Source organism: Typopeltis vanoorti, chromosome 10 (assembly GCF_054136105.1).
Source record: "Typopeltis vanoorti isolate ZY-2024b chromosome 10, IOZ_Tvanoo_1.0, whole genome shotgun sequence".
NCBI classification, from domain to species: Eukaryota; Metazoa; Arthropoda; class Arachnida; order Uropygi; family Thelyphonidae; genus Typopeltis; species Typopeltis vanoorti.
In genome coordinates, this window is record NC_143558.1 from 110,067,675 (window position 1) to 110,082,089 (window position 14,415).

The following is a 14,415-nucleotide window of genomic DNA, read 5'->3' on the forward strand; positions in this document are numbered from 1 at the left end:
ATGCGATTTCAATTAATACAAGATTTTATAGTACCTTTCTGGGACAAACCCTGGTTTTCACGATCTATACTCTTTGTGCTTGAATTAAGGACACATATAGGTTCTTCTATTCTATCACTATGGAACTCATCACGTGGGCATGGACTTCTGTATGGATTTTTTTCCCTCGTTACGAGTATGGAATAATGAGATACACAGACAATTTCTTGCTTCTTGTAACTATACGGCGTTCCTCATCTCTTGCAGTAGGAATACGGAAATGAATTCCTGCACACTTTGTTTCCTTGTTGTGTCGGACAGAGATAACTCTCTATGCCGTCACTCAGGAAAACCCGCGTGTTACCTATCCGAAGATTTCATGAAGAAACTCTCAGGAAAAAAAAGCCCTGGGGGGGGGGGGTCCTGACTCTTTTATCAGCATGGCCCCTATTGGCACCTTCTTCAAATTCTCCACCCCCCCACTGTAGTCGATCTCATTCACCAATTAAAGTCTGCCCAAAACATGCTACGGTTCACTTGCATGCAACTCTCACGTGACAACGTCTCACTTCAGGAACTGACCCTGAGCGATCGTCATTTGTTTTAAGCTAGCCTCTATACTAAAATTTAATCCCCTTATTAGAATTTACTTGAATATTTTAATCTTCTTTCTTCAAGAATTAAACTAGCCTCTCACATGCAAATTCTTGTCACTAATCTTCTTTGTCTTACTTAACCTATTTTTTTTTTTTTTGTAACAAGATTCCCCTTTTTTTATCATTTAGTTAAACAATTTCTGCTATAATTATTTTACTTGGATGCAAGCATATTTTGTATTAGCTATTTACATAGGATATTATATTTTTATTTTTATGTTACACCTTGATAACTGAAAATTTTACATTCCTAGTTATCAGGGTGTAACACCATCCAGTCATTTTCAATTTGTTCACAAATGGTCATTTGTGAACAAATGCTTTCCATCTCACTTAGCCTCATGTCTTTTCTTTCAGCAGTTGTAAGTTCCTTTATGTTGTCCATGTAACTCTTGTCACTCTTCTCCAACTACCTTTTTCAATGACTCATCTACTTGTAATATGCCCAAAGTACATTAACTTCTGTTTAGCAATCACTGCTTCCAAGGAGAATTTTGTCACCTCCATGACCACAATTCAAATTAATCAATTCATTTTTTTTTTGTCTTTCTTCTTAATGATCCAGCTTACATGTCTATACATCACTAATGGAAATACTGATTTCATAATTATAACTGTTGTGGCCTTAATAATATCTTGCAGCATTTTTATCAGGTTTAACATAGCTTTTTCCCTATGGCTATCCTTCTTTAAATTTCATTTGCACATTGACCATCATTTCTTATTCTGGATCACAGTAAATCATAACTTTCAACCATTTCTATTTTATCTCCCTCAATCATAAATTCATCTAAATTGCCAGAAGCCATCACTTTTGTTTTACTGATGTTCAAATTAAGCCTAGCTGTAATGCTTTCTCTCTTAACCAACAGAAGCAATCCCTTCAGATCCTACTTAGTTTCTCCTATGAAGACTGTCTCCTATCATCTGCATATCTTAAATTATTTATTTTTCTGATGGGTCTTTGTCTGTCAGCCATTCTCACATAATATGTTCACTATAAATATTCAAGACTTATCAAGAGAACTTATCAGAACATATAATTTACAGACATAATGCAATGATGAGACCATTGCATTATATAAGGCTATGAGACAGCCTTACTTTTGGTAATAATTCAAAAGTACTCTAAATTTAAAAAAAAAAGTAAAAAAAACAAGTATGTTGTATTTTTGTATATGTTTCTGTATGACTGTTTCACTAATTGAACTGAGATAGCAAGAAGGGTGAAAAACAGAGGATAACTGTAATCCTTAATTTGACATCAACATTCCCCAGATTATAAGAGTTTGCATAAAATCTTTGATAATGATGGCTTCCTAAAGAATTTACAGAAAAGAGATAATTTAGTAAGACTTAGAATCTGCAATGGGTAGCAGCCCTCTCATTTCTTAATGTGTTACAGAAATCAGAGAAACTTGTGTGTTCTAAAAAAGCCAATCCTTTACCTTATGAAACTTTCAATATGCTTTCTTCTTTTCCTTCACTGCCTCTTTAACTTCCTATGTCCATCATGGAGTTCTGATTTGTCTATCCTTGCAAACAACCACACCACATGCCTCTCTGGCTGAGTCAATCAATGTTTTCTTCAGGGCTTGCCAGTGAATCTCCAAGGTTTGGTTCGTGTTCTCAAACTCTTTCATTTTTTCTTGAATAATTTTGGTTCTGTTCTCATTTCTTTTAATGCTTGTTACTATTTTCTCATATCAGATGTACTCTCATATCATATCATATCTCATATCAAAGAGTCTATCTTGTCAAAAGTTTTTTTTATAACCTATGAATGCTAGATGTCTTTCAAAGTTGAATTCTCTTCTTTTCTCAAGTAGGAGTTTGAGGCTAAATACAGGATCTTTGCATCTAAAACCATTCTTTTCTTTTTCTATAGTTTTTTCTAGTGTAGGGTTGATTCTGTTCTTCAATATTTTGACATATATCTTATAACCTATTTTTAATAAACTTATTCTTCTGTAGTGTCACAGTTACTTCCTCTTTTAAAGACAGGAATTACAGTTGCATGATTTCACTGAGAACATAGGAAGAATACCAATGTTATATATTTTATTTATTATCGAAGTAAGAAATCATTAGTGAAATTTATTTCCTGCATATTTTATCAATTCTCTGGGTATTTTATTTTCTCCTTGTGATTTTCCATTTCATATTTCTTTTAACGCTTCATTTAATTCTTCTGATGTTATTTGAGAGACTTTTTTAAATAGTAATGCACTCTTTATTTCCTTTCCGGAGTTTATAATAGTAATATATCAATTGTTAGTCATGTATTTTTCTAATACATAGTTTCTTTCTGCAAAAACTTTCTTACTTTTTTTGATTTGGGGTTGTAACTTCTGCATTATTTATTAATTCTGATAGTTTATTATTTGCTGCCAAGTAGTTAATTATATATTTTTGATCTCTAGCTTGTCAGGAAAATTTACATGCATCTTTATGTCTAAAAAAACGATTCAATATTCTAAAGTCATTACAAGATACAAATTCTATTAATCTTTTATCATTTTCATTAAGTACAAATTCCTCTGCAACTATACCCATCATAGATAGTATTTATATATTATCGATTCTTGCATTTATGTCACCTCTATTAGTATAAAATAATTTGGATTTATTTTATCTAATACCTGTAATGGCTTATAAAATTTTTCATTTTCTTCATCTTCACCTTCTAATGTGTCATATACTCATATAATTGTTAGATGAACTCATTTTGTTTTTTTATCCTTGTTTATTATAATCTTTCACTCCAATAGTTGAAGTGAAAAGAAACGGAGAGCTGTAGAGTAAGTTCCCTCCCTCGATGAGTCTTTGGACTCCCTGGAGGCGTCACGTAATAATAATAATCTTTTTTTATCCATATCACTAATCCTGATATAGCTCTCTTCTCTTCTAACTCTGCAGTATATATTGATTCTTTTGTGACAGCAATTACTGCTAAATCAACTTTTGGCTTCTATAGTTCTGCATTTAGTTCTCCTTTGTGTGTTATACTTCTAAACTCCAAGTAGCAACTCTGATTTTTCCATTTATCCATTTTCAGAAACACCATTATCCAGTCCTGGGTCTTTATCCAAAAGGGCTGCCCAATGAAATTTCCTTGGAGACTGAGTAATATTATTATTATTATTGTTCCGGGAAACTCCAAGGAGTCGACAGACTCATCGAGGGAGGCCCTAACATCATGTCAAGAACAACTATCCAACATTCACACAGTATCTATCATACCTTGCCTTGAACTCATTCACGGTCGTAGCACCCACAACAGACTCTGGAAGCTTATTCCACTCATTTACCACTCTCCAAGTAAAGAACCTAGCTCTAACACCCTTGTCAACCACGCTTTTGCCCAGCTTCCATGCATGGCCCCTAGTCCTCCCACCACCAGTCATATTTTCAAAAATATCTTCTGGATCAATCTTATAAAAACCCTTCAGTAATTTGAATGTCTCAATCATATCACCCCTCCTTCGCCTATCGTCCAATTTCTGCAACCCACAAATCTTCAACCTATTCTCATAAGGTTCATTCCACAGACCTGCTATCATCTTGGTCACTTGTCTCTGGACCCTCTCCACTTCCTCCCCATCACGAAGAAACCCTGGTGCCCATAGCTGGGCACAGAAGTCCAGATGGGGTCTTATCAAGGCTCGATACAGAGGAACAACAACTTGTTCGTCTCTGCATGTTAAAGTATTTTTCAGAAGCCAAGTGATTTGGTGAGCTGTTTTAGTTACTTTTGCAATGTGCCCCCTAAACTTCAACTCCCTATCCACCAACACTCCCAAATCCCTGGCCTCAATCTCCTGGAGTATGGTTCCACCAATGCGATATACTGCCTATTCTTTTCACCCCAAAGTGCATACCCTTACACTTTGCCACATTAAATTGACATCCATTTTTCCTAGCATAGTCCTCCAAACTATCCAAATCATCCTGTAAAATTTTGACATCCTGTGCACTCACAATTGCTCTACCCAACTTTGCATCATCAGCAAACAAGTGAACACTTCCTCTCAGATCCTTTCCAATATCATTGATGAACAAATTGAAAAGCAGTGGTCCAAGAACAGAGCTCTGTGGCACTCCACTAGTCACAAGACGTCTATTAGACTCCACTCCTGAATAAACCACTCTTTGATATCTCTCCTTCAACCACCCTCCTATCCATCTCACCAACCCTATATCTATACCCATCTGCTCCAGTTTACTGATTAGGGTTCCATGTGGTATCCTATCAAAGGCCTTGGCAAGGTCCAGTAGTATCACTGTAAATCCATTACCCGTATCAAGTTCAGCCATCACTGTGTTATAAAACGTGAGCAAGTTACTGAGGCATGATCTACCCTTCACAAAACCATGTTGTCCCCCATACAATATCCCATTTTCATCTATCTAATCCTGTATTCTTTTCTTGACTAATTTCTCTAAGACGTTGACAATGATTCCTGATATGCTAATCGGTCGGTAATTTACAACAGCAGTCTTGGAACCACCTTTATGCAGTGGAACTATTTTCCCCTCTTTCCACCCGCTCGGGACTAACCCAGACCCGAGACTCAAATTAAACAAAATGGTCAAGGGTACTGACAATTCTTTAGCTGCTTCTCGTACAACACGAGCTGGTATACCATCCAATCCCACAGATGTATTGACATTGAGGTTATGCAACAGACTACTCACCTCCACTTCATTAACCACAATTCCCGTATAATCTACTGGTTTATTTGTTTCTGCAATGTCACCACCTGGATGATATACTTTTGCAAAATGCTCACTCAGTAACTCAACTATCTCAACTGATTCAGTTACCTCCCTACCATCAGCATTCTTTAAAATCAATCTGCCATGTACATTTTTCCTTTTACTTGCTACATATCTAAAAAACTGTTTAGGATTCTCTTTAGCCTGCATGGCCAATGTTCTTTCGTAATCTTTTTTTGCTTTTCTTACCACACTCATCACCCTTCTGGCCTGCGCTTTATACCGTTCATGTGCCTGCCGGTCGCCCTTCTCCTTAAATTCCCTCCATAGTTGTTTCTTTTTTTGCAGCGCAAGCTTAATGGTGTTATTCATCCATTTAACCCCTACTTGATTTATTATTCGGACTCTAGGTATACAGTCAGCCATTGCTTCATGCAAGCACTTCTTAACTACCTCCCATGCACTATCAACTTCTAGTCCTTGCAGTTGTACATGCCATGGCACTGAACCAATCAAACTCCTAAACTTGTCATACTTTCCAGCCCGATAATTCCACATGTAACCTGTCTTAATTGAAAATTCTACACCTTTAGCCACCTCCCAAGTTAAGACCCTATGATCACTCTCACCGATTGGTGGCAATGTGGTCATATTTGTTACAGCCAAATCCTCAGATGTAATTACTAGGTCAAGCACTCTCTGACCCCTAGTATTTTCCATTACATGCTGTCGCAGATAGTTATCCCTTAATAACCGCATAAAATCTAGTTCCTTCCTCCCGTGTGTCCTCTCCTCACTCCAATCAATGCGACCATAGTTGAAATCTCCCATAATAACACCCTCCTTCCACTCATTTCTTCTATTTGCTTGTGCATACTGTCACCACCATCTTTTCCATCACCTGGTCTATAGCAGCACCCAATTGTATATTTAGTTCTGCTAGCCACAATCTCACACCAAATGGCCTCAAATGTGCTCTTTTCTCTATCCTGCAATTCAACTTCTATTCTCCTTGGCTGTAGCTCATCAGCTATCATCAACAATACTCCTCCCCCCATTTTATTCTCTCTGTCATTCCTGAACACACTATACCCATCACATTCAATCCCACTAGTTATATCATCTACAGTCAGCCATGTTTCACTAATACCTATAACCTGGGGTCTGGAAGTGCCAACTATGGCCAAAAACTCTTCCTTCTTGTTCCTAATACTCCTAGTATTAGTGTACATGAATTTAAGACCCCCATTAGCCCCAACCCTACCTTGATGCCTTATATTAACTATCCCAGCCATATGATTTCCCTTAAGCTGGTTACCAGCCAAAATTGGGGTAAGCCTAGTGGTGAGGTCGCCACGTTGGCCTCCAGACTAGCCGAAGGAAAAGCACTTCCACAGAACCAGATATTAAGTTATATCCACATAAAGGTGGGGATGAAATACACGGATGCTTGAAGGACATTTGAGGACAGAAAGGAACTGTATGCGAGAGATAGCTGAATTTGAATGAGGAAAAATGTAGGCATCCGGAGAGAATGCTGTTCTCTGAACAAGTCAGTGTGTCAATGCAGGGGAAACTAGAATTATCAGGGTGGATGATAGCAGGAGTGGCCTCTTGTGGGAAAAGGTGGGGGGGATACATCAGGTAATGCTGAATCCAGTGAAGTCTGGAGGGGATAATGATGGGTATAGAAAGAGTGACATTTTTATTCTTTATACTAATGTCAAGAGTATCTGTAATAAAGGAGATGAATTGATGGCACTGATAGAAATCAGACCATCCAAAGATTATTGGGATCTCTGAGATGTGGTTGACGGAAGATGATATACTGACAGGAATAGAAGTAGCAGAGTAAGCATTTTTCGACAGGACAGGAAGGGAAAATGTGGTGGTGGAGTACTGCTTATGATAAGTGATGACTTATGTACCCTCAAAGTGAGGATTTGGAGGGCAATGGCACTAAGGATTTTGAAAGCATATGGTATAAGGTAGAGGTGGTCAGGACAGGATATTTAGTGTGGGTGTTGCTACAAGCCAGGGAGTATAGAAGGTGAAAAGCAGGAGATGTAGGCAGCTGAATTTGGTAAGCACAAGAAGATTGATTGTTATGGGAGATTTTAACTACAGTAGTATAAAATGGAAAGAGGAAACTGCATGTAGTAATAAAGGAATTGAATTTCTGTAATTCTTGAGGGACAAATGTCTTATGTAGCATGTTGTAGAGGAAACACAAGGTTCAAAAGTTTTGGATTTGGTCATAGCGTCAGAAGAGCTGATTATAACTGAGATAGCATCTCTGCCTCCAGTTGGAGAGAGTGATCATGAGGTTTTTAATTAGAAGATGAATTAACATGCAAGAGTATCAAAGAGAAAGGAATGTATGTGGAATTATAAGGCAGATGATTATAATAGTCTTAGATATCAACATGGGGCAGTTATATGGAGGGAGGAATTAGGAGGAATCATCAGTACTTGGGAAATTGTGAAGGAATATTTATTAGCAGCAATAGTAAACTGTATACCACGAGTGAAGAAGAGAGCACAATTAGGTGTAAAAGTGGATGATAAACAACATCAAATAGGAACTGCAGTTAAAAAGAGGTTATGGAAGAGATATAAAGAGGGGGGGGAGCAGATGAATGAATATAAGACTCAAGGCAGGAGAGTGATAAGGAATTCAAAACAGGAATATGAGAAGAGATTGGTCCTGAGATCCAAAGAAGGTCCTAAGAAATTTTTTAGCTATGTAGCCAGTAAGAGGAGGAGAAATGACTGTGGAAGAATGACATTGTTGGATAAAAATGGGAATAAGGTGACTGATGCAAAGGACATAATGGAGTTGTTCAATGAACACTTTATTTGGGTATTTCATCCTGGAGAAGTAGATTTTAATTCAAGAGGGATAGGGCAGGTTTGAGGTTTTGAAGTGCAAGAGGAGAGTGCATTTCAAATGCTGAGTACTCTGGATGTCAATAATGCAGTGGAACTGGATGGAATTTCACTACAGGTTTTCAGAGAATGTGCTACAGAACTGACAGCTCCATTGACTTGACTTTTCAATGAAAATCTGGTCATGGAAAGGTTACCCAAGGAGTGGAAGATCGTGTTATTGCATAAGGATAGTAGCAGACTGGAAGTGCCAAATTATAGACTAGTTTGTGTTTCATCAGCAGTTGTTAAGATCTTGGAGAAATTAGTGAGGGACCATATACAGCACTGGGTAGATGAGGGTAATGTTATCTGTGAGGACCAACATGGATTTGTTAAGGGCCACTATTGCTTAAGTAATATGATTCTGCCTTTTTTTTATTTTATTTTACAAAGGCAAAGACAGGGTACCACATGATAAGCTGATATAGAAAGTTGCAGCACATGGGTTTATATTTCAGGGTTAGTGAACTGGATTCAGGATTGGCTATCTGATAGTTATCAGAGATGTGTTTCAATTAGGAAATACTGTGAGTAAGCATGTTTAAATAAATTATAATACTGGAATTAACTCACATAAAAAATTATTTATTAGTATAATTTTTGCCTGAGTATCACAGGCATCTTCAGTACAAGGTTGAACAATAACTGACAATTCCAAAAGGCACCACCTAATTAGCTAATGCAAGATAACTAACTCATTAAAAAAACTTACATAAAATAAAAAATAATTAATTAATTAGATAATATCTCATCTCATCTTCCTTATACCCTCTTTTACCTTGCGGTGTCGAGGGTCCATTGATCATCGGACCTCACTCCGTTTACAGGATAAGGTGGTTAGCCTTATGCCCCCCCGATGTATCCTATGGGCTGTAGTGTTGAGTTCTCAAGGCCAGTTTGCCTGCTTTGCAGGATGAAAAACCCCAGAATAAACTGGGGAAAAAACCCTGCTGTCCACGCCCAAGACTGGCTAACTTGGCTATGGCTGAGGAAGATCCTTCAGCTCCTCACGTCACCGACGGGAATCGAACCTAGGACACTCCTTCCCCAGGCATATGGTTGCGAAGCGCATAGCCACTAGGCTAACCGCACGGACATTTTATATTATTAAATTAAATTATTAAATAATATATATATATATATATATATATATATATATATATGTGGCGATTAGTTTTTACTCGGTTGTTATACATTTCAAAAAATAGATTTAATGACTCCAAGACCGAGATAACATATAAAGATTTTAATGATAAATACTACTAGTTTCGGCATATAGCAGCCTTCTTCAGGTATTTATAAAGCAAAGGAATACTAATAAACATTGAATTATTTAAACAAACTGGAAATTACAGGTACAAATTGCCTAACATAATCGATACATAAAAACGTTTTTATGTATCGATTATGTGAGGCAATTTGTACCTGTAATTTCCAGTTTGTTTAAATAATTCAATGTTTATTAGTATTCCTTTGCTTTATAAATACCTGAAGAAGGCTGCTATATGCCGAAACTAGTAGTATTTATCATTAAAATCTTTATATGTTATCTCGGTCTTGGAGTCATTAAATCTATTTTTTGAAATATATATATATATATATATATATATATATATATATATAGTTAAAAAAGTTAGGAAAGATTAGCTGATTTAAAAAGTACTATCGCCCATGGGATAGATGCAGACCATCGTACCTGTTTAAGTTAGATGAGCGAAGTCAAGTTTCATATGCTTCTTTATAAAGCTGTTCCATGAGGAACTGATTTTTGTGAAGGTTTCCTTGTTCTACTGAACTCTATGTCTAGTGTTGATGGCATGCTCTGCAAGTCCAGACTGTTCAGGTTCAAAGTATTGAATATAAGACTTGTGTTCTTCTTCTAGCCAAATAAAAGCAGATCTTCCTGTTTATCCAAAATAAGATAACCCAGGAACAAGGAACCTGGTAAACACCTAGGTAATCGAGATGTGGAAGCTTGTCCTTTGGAGAAGTGAGAAAGGTGCAGATTTTTCTGATGGGACGAAATGCAACAAAAGTATTTAGTGGTTTTAAAACTTTTGCTATGTGTTCACTAATGCCTTGCACATTAAGGATAGGAATACAAGTTATTTCTTCTGTACTCGAAGAGGTAGAGATACCAAAACTATACCAAAGCTAGTGTAACTTTTTTTCTTGACTACTTGTATTAGAAACTATAACACATTTTAGGAATGTTATTGAAGTGAGTAATATTTATTATCCGACTAGTTTCACCGATTTTTGCAATCGGCATCTTCAGGGATACAATTGGTAAGCGATATGAAAGTAACAGACTAGGTTTTAACTGACAGTTCTAATTCATACAAAATTAGTACTGTGCGCGAGACAATACGCATGTCATGGGTACATGATTTATTTGTTAAGAAACATAATGTAATTGGAAAGTTCATTTCTTTGGTGTTTAGTGATCTAATTAAAGTTTACCAAATCTCCGGTAGGATTAGACCTTGATTCTTATTTAGGTTTCCTGTTGAACGGGCGACTATAGCAGCTTCCTTGAAGGTTCTGGAATGGTAGTTCTCTTCTATATAGGGCATATGACTCTTATCCCACTCAATAAGATGGTTGGTAGTGTCAAAGTGGGAAGAAAGCCCGAAATATCTTGTCTGTTGTTTCTAACATAGCCTATGTGCTCCTTCTGTCTCGTTTCGAAGCTTCTAGAGGTCTGACCAATGTAACTAACACCACAGGAACAAGGTATATTGTATACTCCAGAGTACTTGTAGAATGGATGAGGGTCTTTCGGCGATCTCAAAAATTTCCAAATAGTGTTGACTGGCTTGAATGTTACTTACTCTAATATTGTGTGGTTTTAGAAGGATAGCCAATTTTTTGGAAATGGTGCTGACAAATGGAATAGTTACAGTGCTGATGTATTGGATGTCATCACGTTGTCTTTGTGGTATGTCCGAAAAGAGAATCTTGTTGATGAGTCTTTTAAGATAACCATTTTAGAATTGCTGTTGTGAGATTTTGGATTTTGGTAATTTGTTGTAATGAATAATAAATGTGCTTTAGCAGTGAATAACATAATAAAAGCTGACTAGAGATATGAAAGTATCCCAAAGAACCTGTCTGTTTCGGCCAAAGCCATAATCAGAAATTAATGAGTTCAAAAAAGTAGTGTAAAGCAGTGTACAGTTTTATCCTTGACAAGTCTAGTGTACTCAATCCATACCACAAAAGTTATAGATTATTAAATAAGCATCCTTAGTACATAAAAATGAGATGTAAAAAGATAGGGGAATAAAAGCATTAAAATACAAACATACACAAATACAAAGTACTCAAAACTTACAGCTCCTTCTGGCAATGGTTCAATTTTATCCCATTGTACTGATGAAGATACACCAGTCAGAAATTTTACAAACAGTTGTTTAAAACCTTCAAAATCTGTTTCAGTTTTCTAAAAATAGAATGAAAGGGGGAAAAAATTACAGGACAAATATTAATAAAGAATTAAACTTTTTAAAAATGTATCAATATTCTCAGCACATGATACTCAATTGGTTATGAGTTAATATATGGCAAGTCTATAATAATAAGAGCAACTCATTTCCACATCCTATTTTATATTCCCATCAAGTATTATATTAAACTTAATAAATAAACAGTAAAACACTTATTAGCAGACATATATAAAAACACTTCATAGAAACATAAGGCAGATAAATGATCAATTGTAGATTCATGTCCGATTACTAATTAATAGAAGTACAGATATATTGAAATATAATGAACTTGCCACAACTACACAAACAAAGACTGATACTATAAAAACTTATTAAATAATAACCAAAGTGCACAAAAAGGAATCATAAAGAAAAGAAGAAAAAAGTATAAGAAAACTCGAGTTACAAGATTTGCTTCACTCTATGTCATCAGTGGAAATAATTAACTGAAAATAGGAGTGTGAAGCAAGTCATGTAACATGCCAAGCAAATTCCTCCTTACCTTAGAAACTATCTACTGAACTGTGCAACTGCTATTCTTCTATGTCTCTCTCACTTTTCATTCTCTATTATAAAAATGTTTGTTGCCTATATCTATGCACTGATCTATTCACTGATGTGTCTTACTTATATCTACCTTCTCTCTCCTTGTAACCTGAAATGACTTTTCCTTACCTACTATCATAGTTATTTTTCCTAAAAATAATCTTATTTGTTACTATTTGCAAGGAGCCTCTGTAGCTCAGCTGATATAGATGTAACCCTTTAGTCAGGAAGACCAGGATTCGATTACCGTCTATGACATGAGGAACCTTTATCTGGTCTCTTTTGACTAAAGGTGAGTTAACCAGTCTCATACAGAGGCAGAGGACTTTTTCTCTTGGTAACCTGGGTTTTTCATCCCTCAAAACATGTCCTCAAAGCAAACCAGTCCTGTAAACACACATGGCTACAGTCAAATACTTATGGCAAGGAAGGCAATGGTAAACCACCTTGCTTCATAATCATCTCCCTGGTATAGTGGCACTAGCCATAAGGCAAAATACGTATATACTATCTGCTATGAAAACTTATCCACATTTCTTCATCTTCCCTTTCTTTTTCTGTCACAAATCCAAGCAACCAAATTTGTGTTTAGCAGATCAAATATGACTGGCTCAAAACATCAGACTGAGAAACTGTTGTGTCCCAATCTACGATTGTTAGGCTTTCAACTACCCTTACATGTGAAACTCTACTTGTCTTTGTCCAAATCTTATTTATATACGAGATATCACCCAAATACAAATATTCAAGCTTCTCCTCCCCTTAGTGTCCCTAAATATTTATTTTATACTGCCTTTCAGGACATTTAGTTTAAGATATAAAATTCAAAAACAAGGAGCAATTATCAAAATATGTCCGAGTGTGAAACTAATATGCAGTCGTGACCTTTATCTTGTAACTTAACAAATCCCCCCCCCCACTTGATCAGGTTCGTACGTTGTTACAAGTGGTGCATTGAGGCGGCAATCTCAGACAACTGTATTTTCAATGAACAAAAGTTTATTGACCTCTTAAACATGGTACAATTCATTCTTTATCAAATAAAACTCAATTCAATACTAAGAATACATAATACAAACTTTCACTAGCAAAACACAAGTATTAGGTTAAGACCCTACATGAGATTAAAATTATCCTTTCGCTGAGCTAATACACACTTTTGACCTTTATAACTCTCTTAATTAAAATACAATGTACATGCATAAATCTCTAGGCACATGAATATGTATTAATAGTAACAAACTCATTTTTTACTCTAGATTGACATGTACTAAAGTCCTAGTATAATAATGGTGAGTCTGTTACCGCGGTATGACAGAGAGGAGTTTAGAAGGAGGGCCATAATCGCAAATGATATTATGTGCAGGTTATGCAGACGGTGTGGTGTGGAATTTGTGGACGTGTGGAATGAGTTTGATGGGCGAAAGGACTTATACAAGATGGATGGCCTGCATTTGAATGGACTTGGTGTGCGGAGACTGTAAAAAGTGTTGCTGAATGAAGTGAAAATGGATGTGCAGAACCAGGGAAACTAGAACTACCAAGGAGGGGGGGAAGTGGATATCCAGACATCAGTGAGACAGCTGAGTGTAAAAATGTATATAATGTACCTGAGCCAGCAATAAGGACAAAAAATAGGAATGGGATATTTAGAATAACGCATCAAGATAGGGGTGGGACAAAGGGAACACTGCAATTCATGTATACTAATGCCAGGAGTATTAGGAACAAGAAGGAAGAATTTTTGGCCTTGATTGGCTCTTACTGGCCACAGGTTATTGGCATTAGTGAAACATGGCTGATGGAAGATGATATAGTTAGTGGGATAGAATGTGTAGGTTATAGTATGTTTAGGAGGGACAGAGAGAATAAAATTGGGGGAGGGGTGTTATTGATGATAGCTGATGAACTGCAGCCAAGGAGAATTGAAGTATTGCAGGATAGTGAAAGGAGCTCATTTGAGGCTATTTGGTGTGAGATTGATACTGGCAGAATAAAATATACAGTTGGGTGCTGCTATAGACCAGGTGATGGAATAGATGGTGGAGATGGTATGCATAAACAAATTGATGAAATGAGTGGAAGGAGGGTAA

General features: G+C 36.4%; 1 protein-coding gene across 2 annotated transcripts in view; it reads right to left on the reverse strand.

The window, feature by feature from the left end:
* Positions 1-14,415, reverse strand: part of UGP (UDP-glucose pyrophosphorylase) — a 243,987-nt gene that overhangs the window by 201,905 nt on the left and 27,667 nt on the right. For both annotated transcript variants that reach the window (XM_090398780.1, XM_090398779.1), the window contains exon 3: positions 11,623-11,730. In XM_090398780.1, coding sequence (XP_090254906.1) covers positions 11,623-11,730 — 108 coding nt within the window. The remainder of the gene's footprint in view (positions 1-11,622; positions 11,731-14,415) is intronic.